This window comes from Aethalodelphis obliquidens, unplaced genomic scaffold (assembly GCF_003676395.1).
Source record: "Aethalodelphis obliquidens isolate GAN/ISIS:26980383/991018 unplaced genomic scaffold, ASM367639v1 scaffold51, whole genome shotgun sequence".
Classification (NCBI taxonomy): Eukaryota; Metazoa; Chordata; class Mammalia; order Artiodactyla; family Delphinidae; genus Aethalodelphis; species Aethalodelphis obliquidens.
Window position 1 is genome coordinate 8,713,377 of NW_020837995.1, and position 25,288 is coordinate 8,738,664.

Genomic DNA, 25,288 nt, shown 5'->3' on the forward strand with positions numbered 1-25,288 from the left:
TGTGTGTGTGTGTGTGTGTGTGTGTGTGTGTGTGTGTGTGTGTGTGTAAGACAGGCAGGGCTCTCCCTGCTCAGGATCTGGTAACCAAGCTGTCTGCTCACCTTGTTTACTTCCAGAATAAGGGCAAAGTCGGGCCCAAGGCTCCTTCTCTTTCCTCCTGGGACTGAGCAGTTAGCTAGGATCAGGGCCCCTCCAGAGACCTTCAGTCCCCATTCTCTCCACCTGCTGTTCTGGCCAGGTGGGGCTCCAGGGCAGGGATGGGTCACTCTGATAACCTCTGTTAGCTCTCTACAGTTTGCTGATCGCTATGCCACTCAGCCTCTCACTTAGACATCATGACAACCACCTCTGAAAAGGGTGTTATTAGTAGTCATCCCACTTTTAGATTAGGAAACTGACTCCCATGTTAAATGGATAAAGAAGATGTGGCACATATATACAATGGAATATTACTCAGCCATAAAAAGAAACGAAATTGAGCTATTTGTAATGAGGTGGATAGACCTACAGTCTGTCATACAGAGTGAAGTATGTCAGAAAGAGAAAGACAAATACCGTATGCTAACACATATATATGGAATTTAAGAGAAAAAAATGTCATGAAGAACCTAGGGGTAAGACAGGAATAAAGACACAGACCTACTAGAGAACGGACTTGAGGATATGGGGAGGGGGAAGGGTAAGCTGTGACAAAGTGGGACAGTGGCATGGACATATATACACTACCAAATGTAAGGTAGATAGCTAGTGGAAAGCAGCCGCATAGCACAGGGAGATCAGCTCAGTGCTTTGTGACCGCCTGGAGGGATGGGATAGGGAGGGTGGGAAGGAGGGAGACGCAAGAGGGAAGAGGTATGGGAACATATGTATAACTGATTCACTTTGTTATAAAGCAGAAACTAACACCATTGTAAAGCAATTATACTCCAATAAACATGCGAAAAAAAAAAGTAATGGGTCAATGAAGATATCAAAGAGGATATCAAAAAAATACCTTGAGATGAATGAAAATAGAAATACAGCTTTCCCAAATCTGTGGGACACAGCAAAAGTAGTTCTAAGAAGGAAGTTTATAGCAATACAGGCCTACCTAATGAAGCAAGAGAAGTCTCAAATGGAAAGTCTAACTTTCCACCTAAAGGAATTAGAAAAAGAAGAGCAGAGGCAAAAATTAGCAGAAGGAAGGAAATAATAAAGATCAGAGCAGAAAAAAATAAAATAGAGACCAAAAAACAATCGAAAAGATCAATGAAACTAAGAGCTGGTTTGTTGAAAAGATAAACAAAATTGATAAATCTTTAGCCAGACTCGTCAAGAAAAAAAAGAGAGGGGGCCCAAATAAGTACAATTAAAATGAAAGAGGAAAAGTTACAATCAATATGACGTAAATACAAACAATGATTACAAATAATAATAATAATTTGCCCAGGATAACACTGCCCACAAATGGGAGACCTGGGACTCAACCCCAGGCAGGACCTCCTAAAGTCCTGTGCTGTTCCTCACACAAGACCACCTTTCTGGTAAACCTGTCTCTGATCCAGGACAGCTCAGTGGACAACAGAACCAGAGACTGGGGAGCCCAGGCGCCAGGATTGGAGTGGAGCTGGGTGATCTCAGTCCTGGAAAGTAGAAAAGGGACTTTCCTCTCCAGCCTTTCCTCTTCTCCTTATTCTTCCAATAGCTCTGGATCTCTGAGGAGAGGTAGGGTGGAGATTCCGGGAGGGGGACACTGTCTCTGGGCCAGGCTGGGCCACTGAGTCCCACTGGGCCAGGGCCTGAGCCTGTGCCACAAGGAAGCAGCAGAGTGTAGGTGGTGATGACTCTAATTGACCTGAGCTGCCTGCCCTCCCTGTTCTGCCAGGACCCCTCACTGTAGGGCTAGCGCCTGAAACTCTGGGATCTGGTCAGGAAGCTGAGCTGGATGGGGCCTTCCTCATCTGGAAACCTCCCCACCCCCTGACTGGCCTGGTTGGCACAAGACAGGATGGAGTGGGGATTTCCTGGGACCTGTGGGGAGCTGGGTAGACCTTGGACTTAGTGTGGGCCCCAGGCCATTTCAGGGCAACGCAGCGTTTTGGGGAGTGGGGGATGCCATGTGCATGTCAAGGAGTCCATTCTCAGCTGAGTCCTATTAGAGAGGTTGGAAGTACAAAGAGGGTACAAAGAGGGTCAAGCCACTGTGGCATCCTGGAGGCTAGGCTAGGGTAGACCGAGGCAGGCAAAGTGGGCAAGTGCTCAGGGCTTCTAAAACCTTTGATTTACTGGGGAGAATCCTCCCCAGGGTGGGTTGATCTGTTCCCCCTTTCCCTGCCTATGGCCAGGCCAGGCCAGGCCAGTCCAGATTGCTGGGGCCTCCTGAGCACCCTGCTCTTTCCTCCTCTCCCCTTCCCCCTCTTTCCGTTGGAGGAGTGGCTTAGAAGGTGGAGTCTGTGTTTCCCTTGAGAGTCCTGAGGCCTGGCAGCTGGGGGAGGGGCTGGCTTTATTGCTACTCTGGCCCTTTGCTCTCTTGGGGGTGGGAAAAAGGGAGTAGTGGTAGGGCAGGGCATCTGCCCCTTGCTCCTGGGGGCTGGGGCTTGGAGAGGGCCAGCTGTGTGTGGGTGGACATTGCTGATTTGGCCCAAGATCTGCCGTGCCACTCAGCTTGCCACTTCCACCCTGGGGGCCAGTGGGGCTAGCCTATCTTTCTGCTAGTAGACTGCCAAGTAGTCTGTCTCCTTTCCCCTTTGCGACTGCTGATTACTTTCTGAAAAATGCAAGGAGGGAGGAATGGGCTCCTCCCAGCTCACTGCCCCCTTGGCTTGGCCTCTCACCTCAGGGCCTGGGGATGGCCCCTGTTGGGCCCTTAAGCCACTGGGCTGGGGCTTGGTTCCAAACAGGTACTTTCCTGCTCTCCCGGTCTCTTACTTCCCCTCAACCAAGGTTCCCTTTTCTCATTCCCGTAGCCCTCTGCACCATCGGATGTGTTCCTCTGTGGAAGTTCTCCCCTCCCATCCCTTTGCTGTCACTGTGTGTCCTGGTCTTCTCACCTCTGGGACCAGAGAGTTCCCTGTTGGCTCTGCTTACTCTGCCTCATCAAAGAGGAATCTCTGTGACTCAGCCTCCTACCAGCTGTTCTTATCTCTTTACCTTCTCTTCTTTGAACTCTTAAACTTGATGTAACCCTCTGCAGAGCCTCTGTGGAGGGCAGTTGGGCAATACCCACCCAAAATGTAAATGCATATAACCCTCAACACGACTCCACTTGCAGGAACTCATCTTGCGGCTATGCTTAAACTTGTGTAAAACAACTTACCAGGCAATCAGTCACTGTACCATTGTTTATAAGAGCAAAGAATTGGAAACAAGCTCAGTGTCTGTCAACACATCCTATAATTGGATACTGTGGTGCTGTTTTAATCATAATAATAAACCCTGAGGTAGCAAGGGTTAGTTCTTAGTAGGGAGGGAGGAAAGAAGGACCTACATCAAGAGAGACTAGACTGATGGACTGGTTAATGTGTTGTAAATTTTGGTGCATTCATACAATAAGTACTATGCAACAAAAAAAAAAGGAAGAAGAAGTTCTTTATATATTGCTATGACTGATTTCCAGTATATATTAAGGGAAAAGCAAGATGAAGAACTACCATGCTTGTGAATATTCTATACACTCTCTCTTGATACTCACACATACACATACACCCAAACTAGTAATTGAGAATGCCTCTGGAGAGAGGAACCTGGGGGTTTAAGAATCAGGGACTTAATTCTCACTACCCTTTTGTATTTTTTGCATATTTCATCATGTACATGTATTACCTAAGCTAAAAACAAAAACAAAACCCAAAGACTATAAAGATTATTTAAAGAATCACACTTCTAAGCACATATGGCCTGCAGCATGGTGTTTTGATGTTTTGGAGAGAGCATGAATCAGACCAGGGTTCAAACCCCAGCTCTGCCGTTTTGAAACTGAGCGACCCTGGGCAAGTCATTTAACCTCTCTGGTGTCAATTTGCTCATCTGGAAAGAGGGACGAGAATGCAGTTGTGGCAGGATCTATCCAGCCCAGCCGATCTCCTCAATGTCCACCTAACCAGTCTTACAAATTCCCGACTCCTTGCTTTGGCTTATCATGTTTTCTGCTGTCATCAACAACACCAACATTCTTCCCCACAACCAAACAAATAAAAACAAAAGGATCAAAAAATCCTTTCTCCCTTCTTCACAAAGCCTTGCCTTTTTCCTCTAGCTTGCTGTGGGCTTTCCCTTCTTTAAACATCCACTTCCTTTTCTTGTACATGTATCACACAGCCCTTCATCTTGTTGGGTCTTTCTCCCATTTTGCTTCCTGTTGTTGGGTCTTACCTGCCTAACTGGACCGTAGTACCCTCAAGGGCAGTGTGTCCATTTCCTAAGGCTGCTGTGCCATGTTACTACACCCTGGGTGACTGAAGACACTAGAAATGTACTGTCTCACAGTTCTGGAGGCCAGAAGTCCAAACTCAAGATGTCAGCAGGGCCACACCCGCTCTGAAGACCCTGGTTGGGGGAGGGTATGGTTGCCTTGTGCCCCCTTGTAACTGGAGGCAGAGTCTGTCTGAGGTGGCAGAGGCATCCTGCTCCTGTGCCAATCATCATGGGACACCAAAGCTTGACGTGGTGCTGCCCAGGGCTCTGCTCAAGGTCTCTGTCCGGATGGGCTTCTTAGCAGTGATGTGGGCTGCAGAGCGAGGGGTGATGGTGTTAATTACACATTGACTTATTTGGCTTTTCAAAAGTATCGTTACTCTTAACTTTTTAAAGGAATTAGCACAAGTACCTGCTTATTGTAGAAAACATGAAAAGTCCCCCTTCCAAATATACGTGCATATATTGATATATATATATATAGTGTATATGTATATATATATTGTATATGTATATTGATATATATAGATATATATCAATATATATTGATATATATATCTATATATATATTTTTTTTTCCTAAATGGGATCAGATGGCAATGCTGTTTAGTTATTTGCTTCAGAAAGTTGGTTTTACAACATAAAAATGTCTTAAGTATGATATATCTAAACAGAGGGCAAGAAAATGGTTTAGTTGTGAAATCGCATCTGTGTCTCAGGCAGGCTGCCGAGTCCTAGGTTGGTCTAGTTGCGACCCATAAGGCACCAGCCCCCCACTCTAGGAGAGATCCTGTCCTTTCAGTGAGAGTTGACCTTATCTCACCTTCCTCCCAGGGTCCCGGATCCCCAAGGCCTGGGAAGGCACAGACTTGAAGGTACAGCCACAGGAACCCCTGGTGCTGAAGGGTGTGGAGAACACAGATTGGCGCCTACTGCAGGGTGACACAGACGTCAGGGTAGAGGTGCGATGCTGGGCTGGCTCCCTGACCCCCACCTCAGCTCTCCAGGGCCCCCTTTCTGGGGCTGTAGGCCAAACTGCGGCTCCAGACGGGGTGGGGTGGATAGAAGCTGAGGATCCATTTAATACCAAGTCCCTCGGCTCCCCGCAGTGGGGCAGGGGGGCTGACTGGGAGGACCTGGGGCCAACCAGGGGCATCAAGGGGTCCCAGCCTGATGGCCACTCCTGTGTTTAGAGGAATGATCCAGACCAGGTGGAGCTGTGGGGACTCAAGGAAGGCAGCTACCTGTTCCAGCTGACGGTGGCCGGTTCAGACCAGCGAGAGAGCACGTCCAACATCACAGTCACCGTGCTGTCCCCCAAGCAGACAGAAGGTGAGGAAGGGGGTGGGGAGGCAGACCCAGGACTCACCCGCACCCTGCACCCTGCTCCGGCTCTGCTGATTGGCCCTCGGAGCTCCCTCACCAGCTTTCCTTCCCCCAGAATACTGCCTTGCATCCAGCAAGGTGGGCCGCTGCCGTGGTTCCTTCCCCCGCTGGTACTACGACACCACAGAACAGATCTGCAAGAGTTTTGTTTATGGAGGTTGTCTGGGCAACAAGAACAACTACCTTCGGGAAGAAGAGTGCAAGCTCGCCTGCCGCAATGTGCAAGGTGGGCCTTTGTGAAGCAGTGTTGGGGCTCAGGTGACATTCCCCCAGGGTAGGTGTTCTCTCGTCACGGGTCAGGGAGGTAGGCGTGGGAATCCCCCGTCCCCGGGCCCCGCTATCAGCTCATCCCTGCTGGGGCCTGGCCCTGCCTCCTCTCACTTCTCTGTTTTTCTCTCCCAGGCCCCTCAGTGGAAAGGCATCATCCAGGTGGGCTTTGCTTCTGTCCCTATTCCCCTCACCCCTGCCAGCTCCCCAGCCTCTGTCAAGTCCAGGCCCCTGACCACACTGCCCTGGCCCAACAACCCATTCCTACCATCAGAATGAAGGCCCACGAGTGCCCCAGCCCTTGTAGCCCAGGATCCTCCTATCAGCTTCTGCCCGTTTTGTGTTAGGAGGGTATAAGGGACAGGGGTGGAAAGGGAACTGGGGTTGTGTCATGATGCCACCTTGGGGTAGAGAGGGCCAAGTAGATGATGGACTCTTGGTATTTGTTGGCCGCTGCTTGAGCCTGACCTCACCGTCCACCCTGTCCCGCCCCCACCCAGTGTGCTCTGGCACCTGTCACTCCAGCGAGTTCCGCTGCAGTGATGGCTGCTGCATCGACAGCTTCCTGGAGTGTGATGACACTCCCGACTGCCCCGACGCCTCCGATGAGGCCACCTGTGAAAAATGTGAGGCCTGGGGGATGGAGGGCGGTGGGCGCAGCAGGGGAGGTCCAGACCACTCACCCCACACCTCTGGGAGACCCTTGTCAGGTCTGCGCCTCTGATCTTTCATCTTTGCAGATACCAGAGGCTTCGATAAACTCCAGAAGATCCATTTCCCCAGGGACAAAGGTGAGCTCCTGCCCAGGTCCCCTGGGTCAGGGCTGGCACTCCTATCCTCACTCATCCCATCAATGGGCCAAAGGCCTGCTGTGTGTACCAGGCTGTGGGCAGAAAGCTGGGTCGGGGGTGTCCTGGACTTGCCTTCTATGTTTCCCAAGCATCATACATCCTCTTAACACGTTCAGAAATTTAGCCATGCCTACATATCACTGAGATGTTATTGATTTAACTTAATGTATTAAAAAGGAAATTTCATATCACTACCGTAAATGAAAAGCCACTACTATATGCCACGATCTGAGACTGACTATTAAAATAAGTATAATAGGGACTTCCCTGGTGGCACAGTAGTTAAGAATCTGCCTGCCAATGCAGGGGACACGGGTTCGATCCCTGGTCTGGGAAGATCCCACATGCCGTGGAGCAACTAAGCCCGTGCGCCACAATTACTGAGCCTGTGCTCTAGAGCCCATGCGCCTAGAGCCCGTGCTCCACAACAAGAGAAGCCACCGCAATGAGAAGCCCACACACCGCAATGAAGAGTAGCCCCCACTCACCGCAACTAGAGAAAGCCCGCGCACAACAACGAAGACCCAACGCAGCCAAAAATAAAAATAAATAAATTTATTTTAAAAGAATAAATAAATAAGTATAATAAAACGTGGTAATAAATTTTAGCTGGACATTGTTGTCTGCCAAGGCTCAGACCCTTAGCCTTCTTTGTTAAAAGGTAGACTATCCAGTGCTAGAGAGAAAACCAAGACCTTGATAGAATTGGGAATGCTGAAAGAAAATTGAAAAATATATGAGTCAAGTCTAGGGTGATTCTGGGCCCAAGCTTACTCCCTTCTGTCTTCCTTGCAACACTTTAGATGAGCCAGATATTTCTGGGGCCCCAGGCCCTCACTGAGTCACAGCCATCCTCAACATGAGGAGGAGGGTCAGGAGGTGGTGGGCAGCAACGATGTGGAGCCTGGTGGTGGCAGGGAGGCCACGTGGACACTCACCTCTTTGCCTGCTTCTTACCCACCAGGCCACTGCGTGGACCTGCCAGACACGGGCCTCTGCTTGGAGAGCATCCCCCGCTGGTACTACAACCCGTTCACTGAACGCTGCGCCCGCTTTACCTATGGTGGTTGCTATGGCAACAAGAACAACTTTGAGGAGGAGGAGCAGTGCCTTGAGTCCTGTCGTGGCATCTCCAGTGAGCAGGGCAGTGGGGGGCGGAAGATGGGGAGGGGAAAGGCTTAGCTAGAGCATTTGGCTCTGTCCCAAGGCGGCCTGGGCTGGTCACACCTCGTCCTCAGAGCACCCGGAGTAGGGGTGGGAAAGGATGGCACTGGGTCTGGGGCACTGCTGAAGAGCAGCTGTGTCTTTGAACCCTTCGTATTGACTTGTCTCTCCGCGACCCCCGCCCTGATCATTTTGTAGAGAAGGATGTGTTTGGTCTGCGGCGGGAAAGCCCCATTCCCAACACAGGTAAGCCCCCATCTGCCCTGTCACCACTGAGTAGGTATCAACTCAAGGATCAACTCACACAATTGGTTGTGACTGCCTAAGCCAGTGCTGAGAAGGATCCTGAGGTTGGCTGAAGGGACAGAGTGCCACGATCAATGGTGGTATCTGCCAGGGGTGAGGGAGAGAAGCATAAAAATGAATGCCAGGTGTGTGTGCCGTCAGCACCCCGGGCCTTCCCCCACACTACCTGCAAGTAGAGCAACCTGGAGCCGAGACCCGAAGCCCATCAGAATCCCTTTCACCGAGCTCCCAACAGAGCTGATTGAGCTGCTCACATGCCCGAGGGCCGTCCACGCCCGGCATCCATTTGCCTTGACCCTTCCTTACAGAGTTGGGGTGGGCGTCAGAACTGAGCAGGCCCTGGGAGCACCTCATTCGGCTCCTTCTTCCTCCAGACTCCGTGGAGGTGGCCATTGCAGTGCTCCTGGGAACCTGCATCGTGGTGGTGGTAGCCATCCTGGGTTACTGCTGCTTCAGGAACCAGAGGAAGGGCTTCCACAGACACCGCCACCGCCACCCCCCACCCTCTACCCCCACCAGCTCCAAGGTATCCACCACCGAGGACACGGAGCATCTGGTCTACTACCAAACAACCCGACCCCTCTGAGCCTGGGGCTCTAGAGGGCTCTAGCCAGTTCTCACCTGGCCCTGCTTCCTCCTTGCCAAGGTAGAGGCCTGGGCTGAGGAAGACTTTGGGACCAGACTCCTCCAGCCTGTTTCCCAGGCCTATCTGCCTCCAGGGCCAGGGCTCCAGACCCTCTTGGAGGTGTCTCAGCTAAGCTCAGGCTACTTGTTCCTGAGAAAGCTCAAGGGTCTGCAAGGAGCAGAAAACCTTTGAGCCAGGAGTCCCACGCATGGTTGGACCCGTCTGCCTAGGACTTCAGAGGAAGTTGGAATTTTGCTTCCTGTTCAGAGCTGCCTGCCCCCATCCCACGACCTTGAGAAGAGGCCTGGGGTCGCATCAGAGGCTGGAGGCCCCAACTCCCGTCCTCCAGAGCTGGCCCTCCCACCCTGCAAAGTCCAGGGCTGGGGTGCAGGGGAGGACGTCCCTGTATATTCTGTGTTGTACAGAGCTGCTTTCTGTTTATTTAATGCCGTGCCGGGTGGGTGGGAGGAGTGGAAAGTGGCTCTCTGGCCGCTGCCGCCTCTTCCCCTTCCCCGCGGAGTGAGCCCCAACCTGGCCTGGCCTGGCACACACAGCCAGATCCTCGGCACCCCCCAGGGCCCTGCTGCTCCCCTACTTCCCACCGGCCCCAGTCCACCCACAGTGTAATAAAGTGATTTGTCCTGTGAGTCTCCTGCCTCTGCTGTGTGGGCCAGGAGAGGGACAGAGCTGCAGGGGGAGATGGGACTGCCCCGCCCTACCGGTTCAGGCTTTGGTCACCCTGTTTAGCAGGTTTTCCCGCCCTTCCCGAAACTGTCCTAGCCCCAGCCCCTGAGGGTGAGGAGATGTGCCAAGTCTGACCGCCAGGGGGTGGGGAGGGGAGAAAGGGCCGTGGGAATAGGGGGCCTAGGGAGGCCACAGAGCACCGTTTCTTCCGGGTTTGAGCCTGCAGTGTGTAGTTGAGGACGGGGGAGGGGGTGGGGGGGTGCATAGGCTTGAACCCTGGTTCTTTTTTTTCCGCGGCATTTGGGAATCTTAGTTCCCTGACCAGGTATGGAACCCAGGACCCCTGCAGTGGAAGCACGGAGCCCTAAACACTGGATCGCCAGGGAAGTCCCCTGAACCCTGGTTCTTATCTCTGCTCCCTTTGGTGTGGGTGCAGGGGTCCCATGTGGCCACCCACAGAAGCCTCTGCTTCTTTACCGGAGTATAGTTGCTCCCCAGTCTCTGAGGAGCAGAGGAGGAAGGAGCCTTTAGCTGAGGTGCTTCTCTCCAACACACACGCCTGCATTTGTTTGACCTACCTGCCTCTTGGTGCCCCCCCCCCCAAAAAATCATCCCTTTAATTCATTTCTTCATTTTCTTTTTAAAAAAAATTTTTTTTTTTTTTTTTTGGCTGCATCACAGGACATGTGGGATCTTAGTTCCCCGACCGGGGATCTAACCTGCACCCCCTACAGTCAAGGCACAGAGTCTTAACTGCTGGACCGGCCGGGAAGCCCCCATTTCTTCATTTCTTCAACAAATTATTGAGCTCCTATGTACCAGGCACCGCCAGTCATTAGAAATTTGGTTTTGTAAGATAAGCACATAGGAAGTACTATGTAAGTGCTTTACATATCTCAAGTGATTGCCTCAGCACACAACCCTGGGATGAAGGTACTATTATCCTCATTTTACAGGTGAGGAAACTGACTCAGCAAAGTTCAGTTCCTAAGGTCCTAGAGCTGGTGCCGGAGGACTGATTTAAACCCTTACATTATGGCTCCAGAGTCTAGCCTTACAAAAGAGACACTTTTAAATTGTGATAAATGCTATACAGAAAAATCAAACGGCAGTGTGAGAGGTTGGGGGCTACTTTTAAAGGATTGAAGGGCAACCTAGGTGAATGTCCATATTTGAGTCCTAAGTGCACGGCTCAATGAATTTCTGTAACTGAACACACCCAGGAGCCAAGCACTCAGATCAAGAAGCAGAACCTTATTAGCAGCCAGGATGGGCCTCCTTTTGATGGGTAACTTTCTCACACCTTTGTGTTCTAGTACCTGTTGTACTCAGCCTGGACCACCTCCCCCTTTCTCATCTTTCAACCTAAACTCGAGTTCTCATTCCTGAAATCCTCCTGCATACACACGGCTGGGGGGCACTCCCTACTCTACATACCTGTGTCTGCTAACAGGACCTTCAGCACAGAGCACCCCAGCACAGAGCACCCCCTTTTCCTTTCCATTTACTTATCTGTCTTCCCACTGGGTTGTGGGCTCCTGGAGACACAGATGGTATCTTAAGTCACCTCTGGGTCTCCAGCACCCCACACCCCCTCTACGACCTTAGTAAATGGTAGTAGGTCAATAAACTGAGTAGATGGCAGGGGGTGGGTCCCGTTATGGTGCTGTGGCTATTCCTATTTCATCAGGCACTGTATTTTTTTTTTTTTGGCCGAGACACGCAGCTTGTGGGATTTTAGTTCCCCAGCTAGGGATTGGACCTAGGCCCTTGGCACTGAGAGCACAGAGTCCTAACCACTGGACTTCCAGGGAATTCCCAGACACAGTATTTTTGCTTCCTACCTTGCCAGCCACTCATACATCCTTCAAAGCTTGAAATGGGCTCTATTCCTCTTCTGGTCTCCCCAGCACTGGGAACAACCTTCATTATCCCTTGGTTCTCTATGAGCACTTCCGGGCTGAGGTCAATTCTGTATCCCAATGCCTAGAAGAGTAATCAACACATAATAAAAGCTTAATAAGTGTTTGTTGGACCAAAGGGAGCATCCTCCTCTTAGGGAGAGGTGGAGATGTAGTGAGATGATGGCAGACAAAGCGCCTTCCCTAGAAAGAGCTGCTGGGAGGGAGGAGGGTAGGGCTGAGTCAGCTGGGTGACAGGAGGTGGGAGCGCGGAGGAGCCGCTAGGGGGCGCGCTCACCACTGCCGGGCGCTGTCTTTGCTGCAAGGGTTGGGTCCAGAGTACACAGTCCCAGGCAGGTGTCCGGTGTGGAGCAATAAAAGCTGAGACGCAGTGCCTGTTCTTCTGCAGCTTACACTCTGGAGTGCAGGCGGAAGGAATGCAAATACTGTAACAAAACAATATGGTCCCCAAACTACTGAGATGTCCCCAGCTGTTCTCTGCTCCATCCCCAGCCAAATGACTCCCTTTCTCAGAACTTTGATGCCTCCCAGGACTTCCCTGGTGGTCCAGTGGGTGAGACTCCGCGCTGCCAATGCAGGGGGCCCGGGTTCGATCCCTGGTCGGGGAAATAAGATCCCACATGCGTGGGGCAACTAAGCCTGCATGCTCTAGAGCCCGCATGCCACACCTAGAGAGCCCGCCTGCCACACTACTGAGCCTGCGTGCTCTGGAGCCCCCATGTCACAACTAGAGAGCCCCGCACGCCACAACTCCAGAGCCCACGTGCTGCAACTACTGAGCCCGAGTGCTCTAGAGCCTGCGCACCACAACTAGAAAGAAGCCCATGCGCGGCAACGAAGACCCCGCGTGCTGCAACTAAGACCCGATGCAGCCAAATAAATAAATATTAAAAAAAAAAAAAAGACCCGGCACAACCTAAATAAATAGAACTGTCATGCCTCCTTTCTTTGCACAGGCAGTTGCCTCCACCTCAAATGCCTCTTTACCCCCTGGAAGGCTCCTACTTACCTCGTGATCCAGCTCAGAAAGCCTTCGCTGTTTCACAGCTGCCCTCTCCATTCTCTCACAGCTCTGCTGCATACATATGGCCCATGTTAGCATAAGTCTACCCTCATAGGGACAAGGCTCCTCGGGGGCAGGGATGGGGACTGGGTCTTATTTATCTCAGTATCAACTGTGCTAGGATCTGCTTGTGCATACAAGGTATCCCACAAATGGCTGTTGAATAAAACAGAGGCTGATCAAGCCGTGGAGATTAAGAAAGAGCTTCATGAAGGAGGTATAAATGAGATGAGCAGGTGGGTGTGGGTGTTCCAGGCATAGCAAAATCATAGTGAGCAAAAGCTGGGCAGGGGAGATCACGGGTCTTGTTTTGACTGGGGTCCAGCAAGCTGCTCAGCTTGTCTCAGACCTTGAGAGGAAAAGCTGGGAGGCTGGTGGGTAGAGGTCACATTGGTGGGCACTTGGGGATTTGAACAGAGGGACAGGGGAAGGGGTAATCCAAACTCGGCTTTAAGGAGTATAGAGGTCACAACTAGAGGTCACGACACAGGGAGAGGGGAAGGAAGAGGATGCCATACCAAGTAAATCAGGGAGAGTAACCTGTGTGAAGTACACAGTAGATGTGCAGTAAAGGCTAGTTGGCAAGGTTGCATGCTGGCAGCCAGTTGGGCTGTGACCCAAACAGTAGTTTAATTTCTTTAATTAGTTACTAACAGTTAAAGAGTCAGGAAAGTTTATTTTTTTTAAATCCCATATCTCTAGCTTCTTGTGAAAATTTGGGAGACTGGCAATGCGGGCCCACATTCCTGCAGCAATTTAGGTCTTAGGTCCTCTTGAGCGCCTCAGGCTCTAACTCTCCCCATCCACCCTGCCACTCCCAAGGTTAGGTGCTTGCCTGGGCCCTCCAGGCAGTTTTATTCAAAACCTATTGGTCCCAACAGTTCAAACAAACAGGGACAAAAACTGGGTTGTTTCTCCCAAACCCACCCCTGCCCACTTAAACAAAAAGCCCTGAATGAGGAGTGGTTTGCCCTATAGCACAAGACCGCTTCCTTCCCCGCCACCGCAGCTAGACTGAAGCCTGGGAAGGCACTGCTCAGCTCCCCCCACACCCCACTCCAAGGGTTGTGGTTAAATGCACCACCTAGAAACCCCAAACCTGGAAGCCTGCTTCAGCCCTGGGAGTGGCCCAGACTCCCCCGCAGGCTCTCCTTCCCCACCTGCAGTAGCTCCTGGGGTTCCATCAGCTGAGCCCAGAACAAAGAAGAACAAGAAAATAGACTGGGAAGGAAACTGAGAAGCCCCTTGTCACGAGGCTAAAAAACAACCACTTTTTTTACACAAAACTGGAAAAAGATATTTACCCAAATGTCCACAGTGTTCTCTTGTCGTTGATAAAATTACAGGTGGTTGGGCTTCTCTGGTGGCGCAAGTGGCTGAGAGTCCGCCTGCCCATGCAGGGGATATGGGTTCATGCCCCGGTCCGGGAGGATCCCCGTGAGCCATGGCCGCTGAGCCTGCGCGTCCGGAGCCTGTGCTCTGCAATGGGAGAGGGCACAACAGTGAGAAGCCCGCATACTGCAACAAAAATAAAAAATTACAGGTGGTTTTTACTGTCTTCTTTTTGTTGACCTGCATTTTAAAAATTTTCTACAATAAATATTTATTGCTTTTGTAATATGAAAAAGGTGTTTTTTGAAGAGGTATTGAGATCTATTTCAGAAAGAAACAGATCATCAGACGAGGAGCTCCCAGGTGGGATAGAGACCATGGAGCTGGAAAAGGAGAGATAGCGTCCTAAGCGTTGGGGAAGGGAGAAGCTCTGAGACTTGGTGACTGACTGGCTCATGCAGAGGGAGAAGCTGAGTCAGTGGGGCCTTCAGGTTTTCTGTCCTGGGAGCCTGGCAGTGCCACCAATAGAAACAGGGCTGACGGGAGGGGGGTAGCTTCAGGAGAACCAGGCAGAAGGTGAGGGATCATCAGGTACCAGATGGAGGCTAGTTTTATTGATTTTATTGCGGGTTACTTAGTTTTTGTTTGCTTTTGCCTAGCCTTACTAGGGAGGGATTTAAAGGCAGTTTAAAAGCATCTATAAACTATGAGATAACCTGAGTATAAAGTAGGACCAAGATTTAAAAAAAAAAGAAGAAGGAACATAAAATAGGGCTAGGAACAGGGCAAAAACACACGTGTCTTGTAGTCTTTGGGCCACACACTTAGCTCTGTGTCCCAGCTGTGGGTGCATACTGGTGAGGCCCCCAACACTCTGGAGGTGAGCATGTGGGCCTGGTGAAGGGAACGAGCCATGTGAGGGTGAAACGGAGGAGTGGGGAGATTACTGGAAGAGGGAGAGAGCGGACCCAGAGAGGAGAGCAGAAAGTGAGGACAGAGGCTCTTCTTGGAGGAAGAGGAAGCAGAGGAGGATTAGTCGGAGGGGCGGTGGGAGACCCAGGAAGAGAGAGGCTCAAAGGCGAGGGGTTTCAAAGCCTGCCAGGGTCAGGAAAGGAGGATGCTGGGAATGAGGAGCCAGCTGACCATATGAATGGTTGAGGAGCCAGGTAGGAACCTAGCGGGGCAGGGGGCAGAGTCGGATTGGAGACTGTTGTAGAAGTGGGGAAGGGAAGGAGAGCTGTGGGCAAGGAGAGGCCCGTGCTGCATTTCAGGCCTGGAGGGAGAGGCTGAAGGTACAGTGACAATGGAACACTGATGGAGTACAAAGGAGTACATTGCTGCCCCACCAGCTCACTTGGGGTTGTCTTCCCAGTGGATTTTCTCTGACCCACATACCCTCTCTTGCGTGATCCTCTTTGCAACCACTTTATGACCTCAGGTTAACCAGGCCTCCAGAAACCCCATAGTGGTCTATGAAAAGCAAAGGATTTGGACTAGATGGCGAGATCCTTTCTTTCCCAAAACTATGGTTACAGGTTACAGGCTCTAGGATCCCCTGAATGCACAGCTCGGGGAGGCTGTCAGAGCCAAGCTGTTGAGGCCCAGAGAGGGGCAGTGACTTGCCCACAGTCACACAGCCAGCGGTTGGGGACAGAGTGGATTGGGAGTCCTGAGCCCCAAACTTTTTGCTCTGACGTCTCATCTTCTCCAAACAACCAGACTCTTGGGTTCAGTTTCTGCCCTTTCTCTGGAAGTGGGACAAAGGAGCCAGGAGCCAGGCCAAGAAGCTGTCAGGGCTGTTCCCAAACCTCAGGAGGCTGGGATCCCGAGGTCCACACCCAGGTAAACACAGGTCAGCGCTGATACCTCTCACTTGGCTCTTGATAGTTTCCTCCAAATCAGTTCCCCACTATTATCTTGCTTACTCCTGCAGGCCCCCTGGGAGCCAGGGAGGGGCAGAGAGTACTAGCCCCACTTCAGAACCGGGAGAAACTCAGACAAGGAAGAAGGCAGTAATTTGCCCAAAGTCGCCCTGCGAGTCAGGGATAGGACTGGAATAGGAGAACCTGTGGGAGGGATGGTCCAGTGGTTAAGACTCCGTGCTCCCAATGCAGGGGGCCTGGGTCCCATCCCTGGTCAGAGGACTAGATCCCGCATGCCAAGACTAAGACCCTGCGTGCCGCAGCTAAAAGATCCTGCATCTGGCAACAAAGATCCCATGTGCTGCAACTAAGACCCGGGGCAGCCCAATAAATAAATAAATATTTTTTTAAAAAAGGAGAACCCATGGGAGGTGGGGTCGTCAGCAGAGCACACGGCCTGTTGGGCAGGGGTGGAATGGTGCCGTAGGGAGAAAAATGCACACAGCCTCGGGAATCGAGGGTCCCCTGTCTCACCAGGACAGTGATCTCGCCATCCCAGGAGGGAGACCTCTGAGGACAGGCTCTGCTCGCTCCCCAACTGGTGCGGGGTCCTGGGGGTGGGGAGTGGAAGATGGGCAGAGGCAGCGGAACATGGTCACAGAGAATACAGATCTGAGGGGGAAACTAATCTTGGGTCAGGCTACTTGCTTTTCTGCCAGATTCAAGGGGCCTCAGGGAATCCCCATGCAGCACAGCGTCCAAGGCTCCCCTGCTGCCCCTCACGGCCAAGGGGCCAGGGAGTCATCTGGACACCTGGGGACAGAAGCAGATTGGTGCAGGCAGGGGTCAAGGAAGCCACAGAGCTGGCCAGTCAAGGAGGCCAGTGACTGGCTCTGCCTTCCAGAGGGGTTATGTGTGGGGTGACCATAAACCCAGGTTATTCATAGAGTTCGCATACAATCTTAAAACCATCCTGAGTCTGACCATGAATTCCATTGTCATCCCAATTAGGGAACAAATCTGTTCAGTGGAGGAGGCCTTGAGAACATTCCACTAGGAGGGCAGGCCTGGTTCAATGCTAACATCTCTCCTCACTTCCAGCCCTGTCTCCCTCTGCCCTGCTCCCAAGCCTAGGAAAACCTAATCTGTCCCGTAAACTATGCCTCCCAGCCCTGCCCTCTGAGAGATCCATTTCTAGGGGGCAGAACCCCCCAGGTGACACAGCAGAAAGAAGCCTGGACCCAGGGTCAGGACCCAGGTGCAAGCCCCGTCTGCTTCACCTTGGTCGTGTGGCTCTGTGCTTCAGTCTCCTCATCTGAAACTTGGAGCTAATAAGAGCTGTCTGGCTCATCTTGAAGTTCCGTTGTAAGAATGGAAGGCGATAATGGAGGAGACCAGGCTGCCTAAGCATTGCCACGTACAGGGACAGAAAGCGGTGGTTTCCTGGGACAGCCAGCACTGCCCAGGCCTGGGAAGTCACTCCCTACTGTTGCCACAGCGTGACTAATGTGGCTCCTCGGCCGGCTGAGTTCCACTCCCCGGAGGATTTGGCCCAGGCCCAAGGAGGGCGCTGACAGTGCAGCCCTGCTGGGAGCTGGGTTTCCCGGCAGTCAGGCACAGTGGGCAGGTCTGACCTGTGAGAGCCTGGTTCCCGCCTGGGGCCTGGGCTGGTTACAAAAGGGGCCGGTGCTCCTGACGCAGATTACTCTCGGTCTCACTCACTCTCCCAGGCTGGTTCCCAGGAAAATGAAGAGCTCAGAGGGTGTGTCACCTCTGCCCTGGGCACCACTCTGCTCCCAGGGGGAAAGCAAGCCAGGCCCAGCTCCCTCAGGTGTGCACACACTTACACACCGGCCTAGCACGCATGCCCAGAACAAAGATGCACGTGGAGAGAGACCCCTCACACAGACCCACACAGAACTGAATCTGGGCACACACAGACACATAGACATACAGCCCCCAAGAAACGAGGTCCAACCCAGATGTGCACCCACAGGCACGGAGAACAACTCACACACCCGGACACACACATAGAGTTGTGTATAATACACACTCCTCTAAGGGCAGACATTGTGTGGCTACACAGACATACACGTTCAGAGCTATACACATCTCACCTAGACACCCACATTTACAGACATGGATACACAGACTTGCACATATATGGAATGATTCAGAGGTTTGCACAAAGGTAAAACCCACTTGAAATATACAAGAGCAAAAACAGGGACACAGAGGAATGTACATGAAAACCAATATGTCATATATACACACCTTGTCATCAGTTAGTATTTATTGAACACCCACAATCTGCTAGTCATGCACCAACAGAAAGAGCCCCCCACGAGTCACACAGACACAGAAACTCAAGTTCCCTCATAAGTGCCACTTGGGATTATATGGGGGCCCTGTCTCCAGGCCAAAGATGAAGGACATTTTTTTCTGTAGATGGTCACCAACTCATGGTGGAAAAAATAATCAACTGTGGATATAGTCTCATTTATAAAAGAAAAAAACTATTTAAAGGAAAACAACCTAAATGCCCCCAATTGGGGATCTAATTGAAGAAATTATGGTCAGGGTGAAATAGGAAACAAACATACATATATGGTTATAGATTCTGGTCAGAGTTAATAATGACATGAAAAAACGGTTAAAGTTTAAAAAAAAAAAACCCAAATACAAAATTGTATATACAGCATAATCACAAGAAATATTTCAAAATTATGCATAGAAGAGAAGACTGAAAGGAAGTACATCAAAATATTATTACTGGGCTTCCCTGGTGGCGCAGTGGTTAATAATCCACCTGCTAATGCAGGGGACACAGGTTCAAGCCCTGGTCCAGGAAGATCCCACATGCTGCGGAGCAACTAAGCCCGTGCACCACAACTACTGAGACTGCGCTCTAGAGCCCGTGCTCCGCAACAAAAGAAGCCACCACAATGAGAAGCCCGTGCACTGCAACGAAGAGTAGCTTGCGCCCGCGTGCAGCAACGAAGACCCAATGCAGCCAAAAATAAGTAAATAAAATTTAAAAAAAGACTATTAGTACATTTTCAATCTTCTAGTTCTTCAGATTTTCCAATTTTTCTATAAGCATTTATTATGGAAAAAGAAAACAGACATTTTAAAAAATCAGCTAAGAGTTGGTTACAGAGATATTAAAAATAATTTACATTAATAAGCACTAATGTAAGACTGAATATGTAAGAAACATACACTTATCCATTTAATATAATCAATGTTCCTTTAAATTTAGATTCAAGAGCAGAGAAAGCAGGGCAAAAGAGGCAAATGGAAGAGAGATAAAGAGGTAAAAACAGTCCCAGAAAAGTAGAGAGAGGACACATTATAGAGAGAAACAGAAGCAGAATGAGACAATGGTTTTGGAACCAGAGGTAAATCCCTTTTGCTCTGCACGGGCTTGGGCCCCCGTGCCTCAGAGGGCCCTTCCAGCAAGCCATTGCTCTTTAGGGTTGTCTTCAGGCCTCAGTGACACAAACCTGGAGATGAACTTTATCCTCAGGATCCCCTACAGGGCACACTGCTTGGCTTTTTTATCTTAGGCACTTAATGGCCAGCAGCAAACATTGCCTGAGCTCAAGACCCTGTGGGAGCACATGGGCATGAGTAGGACTTTTTCTCTGTCTGTTTAGCTGGAGAGATGTAGCCTGAGCAAGTGACCAAATTCGGTGTCCCTTCAATGTGCCAAGAGAGCAGTGCGGACAGTAATACAGGTCCTGGAGAAGGGGAGTATTGATTGGAAGATGGTTAAAGGAGAAACAGCGCATCTGGGGGATTGCGGGGGTGGGGGGAGGTGGGGGCACTTTCTAGAGGATTTGGCAAAAGCAAAGACTTGGAGTCAGAAGTAAAAAATTATTGGGGATCAGGGAGTGGGGATCACTGGGACAAGCTGGCCTTGTCCGGCTTGGTGTCAGATTTGAGGTCCTGAGTGCTTAAATGAGAAGCTGGGAGTTCACTGCAGGCAATGAGAGGTACTAACAGTCTTGAGTCAGGGAGGTGCCAGAGGATAAGGAAGCAGCGCTAGGGGGACTGGAGTGGGAAGTGGCAGTGGCAGAGATGTAGGAGCGAGGCTGATAAGGCTCAGTGACCCAGCAGGAGAGGAGACATAATGACATGGATGTGCTGGTACCATTAGAGAATTAGGGAAGTAGTTGGAGGTGGGGCGGCCCAAAGATCACCTAATGAGGCTTCCTCCCCTGACCCATGGCACCTCTAAGTCCCCTTGGAGCAGTTTGAAAACCTCTAATCCAGAGCCTTGAGTGTTTCATTTTGCAAATGAGGAAACTGAGGCACAGAGAAGGAAAAAAAAATTGCCTAAGGTCATGGTTGATGCTAGAGCCTGAACTTGAACCAGGAAGGGAGTGTGTCAGGCTGGGTTGAGGTAACGGCAGGCCACGGAGCAGGGGTGTGAGACCCCCATCAAGACCTGTCTGCAATGGTGCAGCTCAGCACCTCCACCTGAGGGGGCAAGGGGACAAAAGGAGACAGGTGGCTGGAGTTCTGGGGGGTGGGCCCAGGTGGGACAGAAGTTGGACAGTCTTGGGTAAAACTAAACTTGGGGATTATTTGAGGTTTCACTTGGCTAGGGTTTCTGTCCCTCAGCCATATGCTGTTTCTCACATACACAACTTCCTGCAGAGGGAGCTGCGCAGGGACAGAGTGCTCACCTGGCCCATTAGTTGCCTAGCAGGTGTTCCAGGTGTCCCAGGAAATACCTCTCCACACGAATAACACTTACCCATGTACCTACTCTGGAGTTTGCAAAGTGCTCTTGTAGCCACTTAGTAACAATATCTCACTTGCGATATTACCGTTTTTCTCTGAGCCTCTTTCGTGATGGGTAAAATAAAGTGGTGCCCCGCCCCCCACAAATGTGCCCATTAAAGTTCCTTCCAGCTCCAGTTCCAGGGAATGTTCTCTGGATCCCTGCTCCTCTCCAAGTCCTCAACCAATGAATGCTCACTCTCAAAGGATTTCTGGGACCAATCTTCTATTTAAGTTGTTGACAACTGGCATCCTGACCTTCACTGGGTCCTTATGTGGACTTTGAGTGCTAAGGCTGAAGACTGGGTCCAACCAACTCAAGTCCAAGAAGTTTGGCCAGTGGTTGAGGTTTAAGCTGTATATGGGGGTCCTTTCATGCTCAGGGTCTGAACCAGAGGGCCACTCCAACCTGAGACCCTGGGTCCTGTGGACTGTTGGAAGGATCAGAGCAGGAAGGTTAGAAGGCTCAGGATTGCCCCAGAGCCCAGCGCTGAACACTGTGCTCTAGAAGGAAGGAGGAGAGGGGAGGGGCACCACCCGCCTGGTGAGGTCATGGGAAAGCAGCTCTGGCGCTGACACCTGGGGAAACCCGTTTCCAGGCTGCTTCCCACGCTAGCTTTCCTGGGAACCAGCTAAGCCCCAAGCGGGGAGCCCCCAACCCACCCCCCCAGTCCAGTTCCCATCACACTGTCCCATCTAGTCCAGCCCGCACCTTTCGATCTAGCCTCATTCCTTTGGTACTCAACCTGCCTCCATCCAAACTGTTGGGCCTTGAGGGACCAGTGTGCTGACTCCTGAAGGAAATGACACAGACAGCAGCTTCAGAAACTTAAGGCTTTATTTGCAGACTCTGCACTGCCTTATCTTCTAGGTTGTGACCTTGGAGAAAGCCCCTTCTTTCTTCAGGCTCCAATTTGCAGCTCCTCCCCCTCCTCTTGCTGGGCCTTGTCTCTCACTTCCTGCCCCACTCCTGGCCTAGCCAGTTTGGGCAGTGCCTAGGGAGCACTGAGACCCAGCTCTTCCCAGGGACCAGCCCTACCCTCTCTGGCCTTGGGGGTTGAGGACAGCCCAGGTGGCAGCCTTGCTCCTCAGCTGCCCCACTTCTCTGCTCTCCTTCTTTCTCTTCTTCCTTCCAAGCCTAGCCCTCTCGTCTGCCTCCTCCTCCCCAGCCTGCCTCCAGTCCCAAGGCTCCAAGCCTTTACTTTCGGACCCCTCTCAATCTCTCACTGACCTCCGTCTTACCCAATCCATCCTAAACTTCTCTCCAGTTCAGGGCCGGATGCCTTCCAGCCCTCCTAGATGCCCAGCTGTTCCCCAGGCTCTTCCTCATCCCTGTGCCAAGGAGCAGGTGGGGACCACCAGGAGTGGTCCTAATTCAGCCAGATTGACCTGAGGGCCCATGAGAAGAGACTGGGTATTGGATCCCAAACTGCTTGGAGGGAGCTGACACTGTTAGGATCATCCCATGAAAATCAAAGTACTGGGATTTCTCTGTACTTGAGAAATCCAAGTCAGAGAAATCCACAGAAATCCAAGTCAGAGCCTTCCCTCCTCCAGGCCCTAGGCTCACCCTGGCACATAAGAGTGGGCAGTTGGAGGCTGTGTTGCCACAGTGTTCAGATGGGAACTGAGTCCCACGGGGGTGACGTGGCCCTGCCAGCAGGTCCCTCAAAGGCTCCGTGCTCCAGGTTCTAGAAGTCTGTGGCCATTGGCCTACCGATCATTTTGCTGCCACAGCTCTTCAAACAAAGCAGAAGAACTTCTTCCAGCGGCAGCGGGAGAGGGTGCGCACACCTTTGGCGTTCAGTTTCTTCTCCAGCCGGGCTTTGTGCTCAATGGCACTGAGAATGGCCAAGTCAAACACCTCCTTCAAGTTCTTCTGCGTCAAGGCAGAGCATTCCAGGTAGCAGCAGGCCCGGATCTTCTCGGCCAGACCCTGAGCCTGGGGTTGAGGCACGGGGCCTTTCCGGCCTCCCTGGTCCAGCTGAATCAGTACATTGACATCGTCCCTCAGGTCGGCCTGCGTGCCCACCAGCAGCACGGGCGCCTGGGGGTTGTGAGTGCGGATCTCTGGCAGCCATTTCTCTGTGATGTTTTGGAAGGAGCTGGGCTGCACCACGCTGAAGCAGACCAGGAAGACATCCGTATCCGGGTAGCAGAGGGAGCGAAGGCGATCAAAGTCTTCCTGGGATGGAAAGGCCAGGCCATTAGTAGGCTTATTCCCTGCCCCTGGACGCGGGAATCCGCTTGTCACCTGAGGTTGGAGACTGAGCCTCGTAACTAAGGGCCCAAGGCCTTCTCCATTCCTGATGGATCTGGGGTCCTCCCAGCCTCCAGCCCACCTCACCCCAGACCAGCAGAGGCCGCTCCCGACTCCTCTCACCTGTCCCGCTGTGTCCCAGAGCTCAATGCGCACCGGGGCTCCGTCAACCAGGACTTGCACTGCAGAGGAGGAGCAGGGGAAAGTCTGAGTTACAGCGTCCAGGACCCCACCAGGCCTCACCGGCGCCACCTCGGGGCCTGCTCCCGTCAGCCTCCCCGGCGGTTTCAGTGCAGTCGGCGCCTCAGCGCCAGCCCCAGCCCCGGGTGCACAACCCCACCCCCGGCCACGCGGCCGCCGGGGCCGTTGAAATTACCGGAGAAGGTGTCCAGCGCTGTGGGCCGGTAGCGCGCGGGGTACCCATTGCAGGTATAGCTGACGATGAGGCTGCTCTTGCCCACGGCGCCGTCGCCCACAAGCACGCACTTGATGCCCAGCTCTGGGGACGCGCTGCCCCGCCGCGACGGAGGGGTCGGGGCCCGGAGCGGGGACGACTCGGCCTCGCTTAGCTCCCGCGGGGGCATGGCCCGCTCCCGGGACAGCCAGGCTCCGCTGTGCTCGGTGAAGCACGGTCCGTAGGTTGCCTCTGACTGAATCTGCCGAGACCCGGCTCACACGCCAGCAGCTAACCGTGGGTATATGTGGGGGCCCCGCCTACCTCATCTGCATATCCCATGCGTGCCTCGGGCCCCGCCCACCCCCCCAGGCCTCCTCTAGGACCTCCCACTGCAGCGTACCGCAAGAGGTCAGGCAATCTCACACCCCGAGAAAGAGAGGCAGGCCAAAAAATGACGCTCGGAGAATCACACAGGTACGAGGACAAAGACTCGCCCAAATGAGGCAGATCTAGGTATCTTGGCAGAGAAAGATATCCAGGATTTATTGTTAGGAGGAAGAAGCAAATTGCAGAACACATAATGCAGCATGTTCAAATTAAACCTTTGTTCAAATTAAAACAAGAAACTAGACATGTTTGTACGAGTATAAAAAAGTCTGGGTAATAAGTTTATTAATTAATGAATTATTTTTTTAAAATATAGAGATCATGAAGAGGCCGAAGATAAACTCAGGCGTGAACTCAGCAGGCAGGAATGTAACGACCCCCTTCCACCGAAGAGCATCCTCTAGACTCAGCCTGAAGGCAGGCTTTAAACACCTTCACTCTGTTCCTCTAAAGGAACTCAGGGTGCTGGAGAAGCTAGCTGGGGAGGATCTTCAAGGACAGTCCTCCAATTGAATATTTTCTAAATCCCCAAAGTTCCTAATATTATCTTCATCATCATCATCATCAAAAGCACATAGTAATTAACTATTTGCTGACGCTGTTCTGGGCCGCCCACTGTCCTTGCCTTAGGAGTTTACAGACAGAGACAAGATATCCCAGGTAGCCCTAAGAAGGTCACCAAGAGAGCAAGTGAAAAATAGCCTGATGCTAATTTCATCTCTTTATTGCAGCCACACCAAGTGACACCAGGCCCAGAATCCTTTCTCTGAATTCCAAGCCTGTACAGAGATCTCAGCCTACACAAAGATCATTGAAAACACCTCATTCATGAGTTGTTGAAGGGAGAGTGTTGGAGGCAGATAGGGCAGTGAATATTAAAGAAAAGAGATAATCCACTTTCTTAAACAGTTGGTAGTATAAAAATCCCTAAGTCAAAATCTCTAAATCTCTTGAAAAAAGTCTCAGGACTCCTGGTTTTTATTTATTTTTCTTTTTTTCCCCCCACTGTTGGTCAAAAGTTGAGGACAACTAGAACATTGCTGATTTAACCATTTAAAGCTTGACTGTGGGGAAATGGTAGGATCCCCAGTATCCACTTCTGCATCCCAATGTCTACATCCTGCATTCCCTATGTCCGAGTGTCTGGGGATGCTAATAACCCCTAACTATAGCCCCCAGTGACTTCTCAGACACGTCCACATAAGTTTATTCATCTGGCAAGTGAAAGAAGCCTCAAAGTGTTGTCTTGCCATTGTATAACCCAGGAGGTCTAAAAGCTATTCTTTTTGCTCTCCTGGAAAGGGAGGCAAGAATGGGGATTTGAAAAGACCTAGACATCAAGAGACGTGCCCCAGTATTCCTACTTCTTCAGCTCATTAGCTGTGTGATTCCTGAGAAATCACTTGCTCCATCTCAGCTATAAAATGCCAGGTGAAGCATATTTATTTCTTAAAGTCCTTCTGGTGCTAACAATCTGTTATTCAGGGAACCTGGGGAAGTTGCCTCAGCCCAGGTGTCTGGGACAAAATTAACACACACACACACACCCAATACACACACACACACACACACACACACACACACACACACACACACACA

General features: G+C 51.5%; 2 protein-coding genes and 1 long non-coding RNA gene across 7 annotated transcripts in view; 1 reads left to right on the forward strand and 2 right to left on the reverse strand.

The window, feature by feature from the left end:
* Nucleotides 1-9,636, forward strand: part of SPINT1 (serine peptidase inhibitor, Kunitz type 1) — an 11,603-nt gene extending 1,967 nt beyond the window's left edge. For 3 of the 5 annotated variants that reach the window (XM_027083922.1, XM_027083920.1, XM_027083919.1), the window contains exons 3-11: nucleotides 5,227-5,354; nucleotides 5,586-5,724; nucleotides 5,834-6,004; nucleotides 6,181-6,207; nucleotides 6,546-6,671; nucleotides 6,786-6,836; nucleotides 7,861-8,031; nucleotides 8,259-8,306; nucleotides 8,741-9,636. In XM_027083922.1, coding sequence (XP_026939723.1) covers nucleotides 5,227-5,354; nucleotides 5,586-5,724; nucleotides 5,834-6,004; nucleotides 6,181-6,207; nucleotides 6,546-6,671; nucleotides 6,786-6,836; nucleotides 7,861-8,031; nucleotides 8,259-8,306; nucleotides 8,741-8,952 — 1,073 coding nt within the window. In that variant the 3' untranslated portion in view covers nucleotides 8,953-9,636. The remainder of the gene's footprint in view (nucleotides 1-5,226; nucleotides 5,355-5,585; nucleotides 5,725-5,833; nucleotides 6,005-6,180; nucleotides 6,208-6,545; nucleotides 6,672-6,785; nucleotides 6,837-7,860; nucleotides 8,032-8,258; nucleotides 8,307-8,740) is intronic. The other 2 variants (XM_027083923.1, XM_027083924.1) reach the window with 2 other exon arrangements.
* The window catches only part of LOC113608041 (uncharacterized), a 542,162-nt gene that overhangs the window by 255,243 nt on the left and 261,631 nt on the right, over nucleotides 1-25,288 (reverse strand). The window lies entirely within an intron of this gene.
* RHOV (ras homolog family member V) lies at nucleotides 21,466-23,590 on the reverse strand. The gene is made up of 3 exons (XM_027083940.1): nucleotides 23,282-23,590; nucleotides 23,029-23,087; nucleotides 21,466-22,830 (listed from the first exon to the last, which is right to left on the reverse strand). Exons 1-3 carry the CDS (start codon nucleotides 23,487-23,489, stop codon nucleotides 22,387-22,389), a joined length of 711 nt encoding a protein of 236 aa, XP_026939741.1. The 5' UTR covers nucleotides 23,490-23,590; the 3' UTR covers nucleotides 21,466-22,386.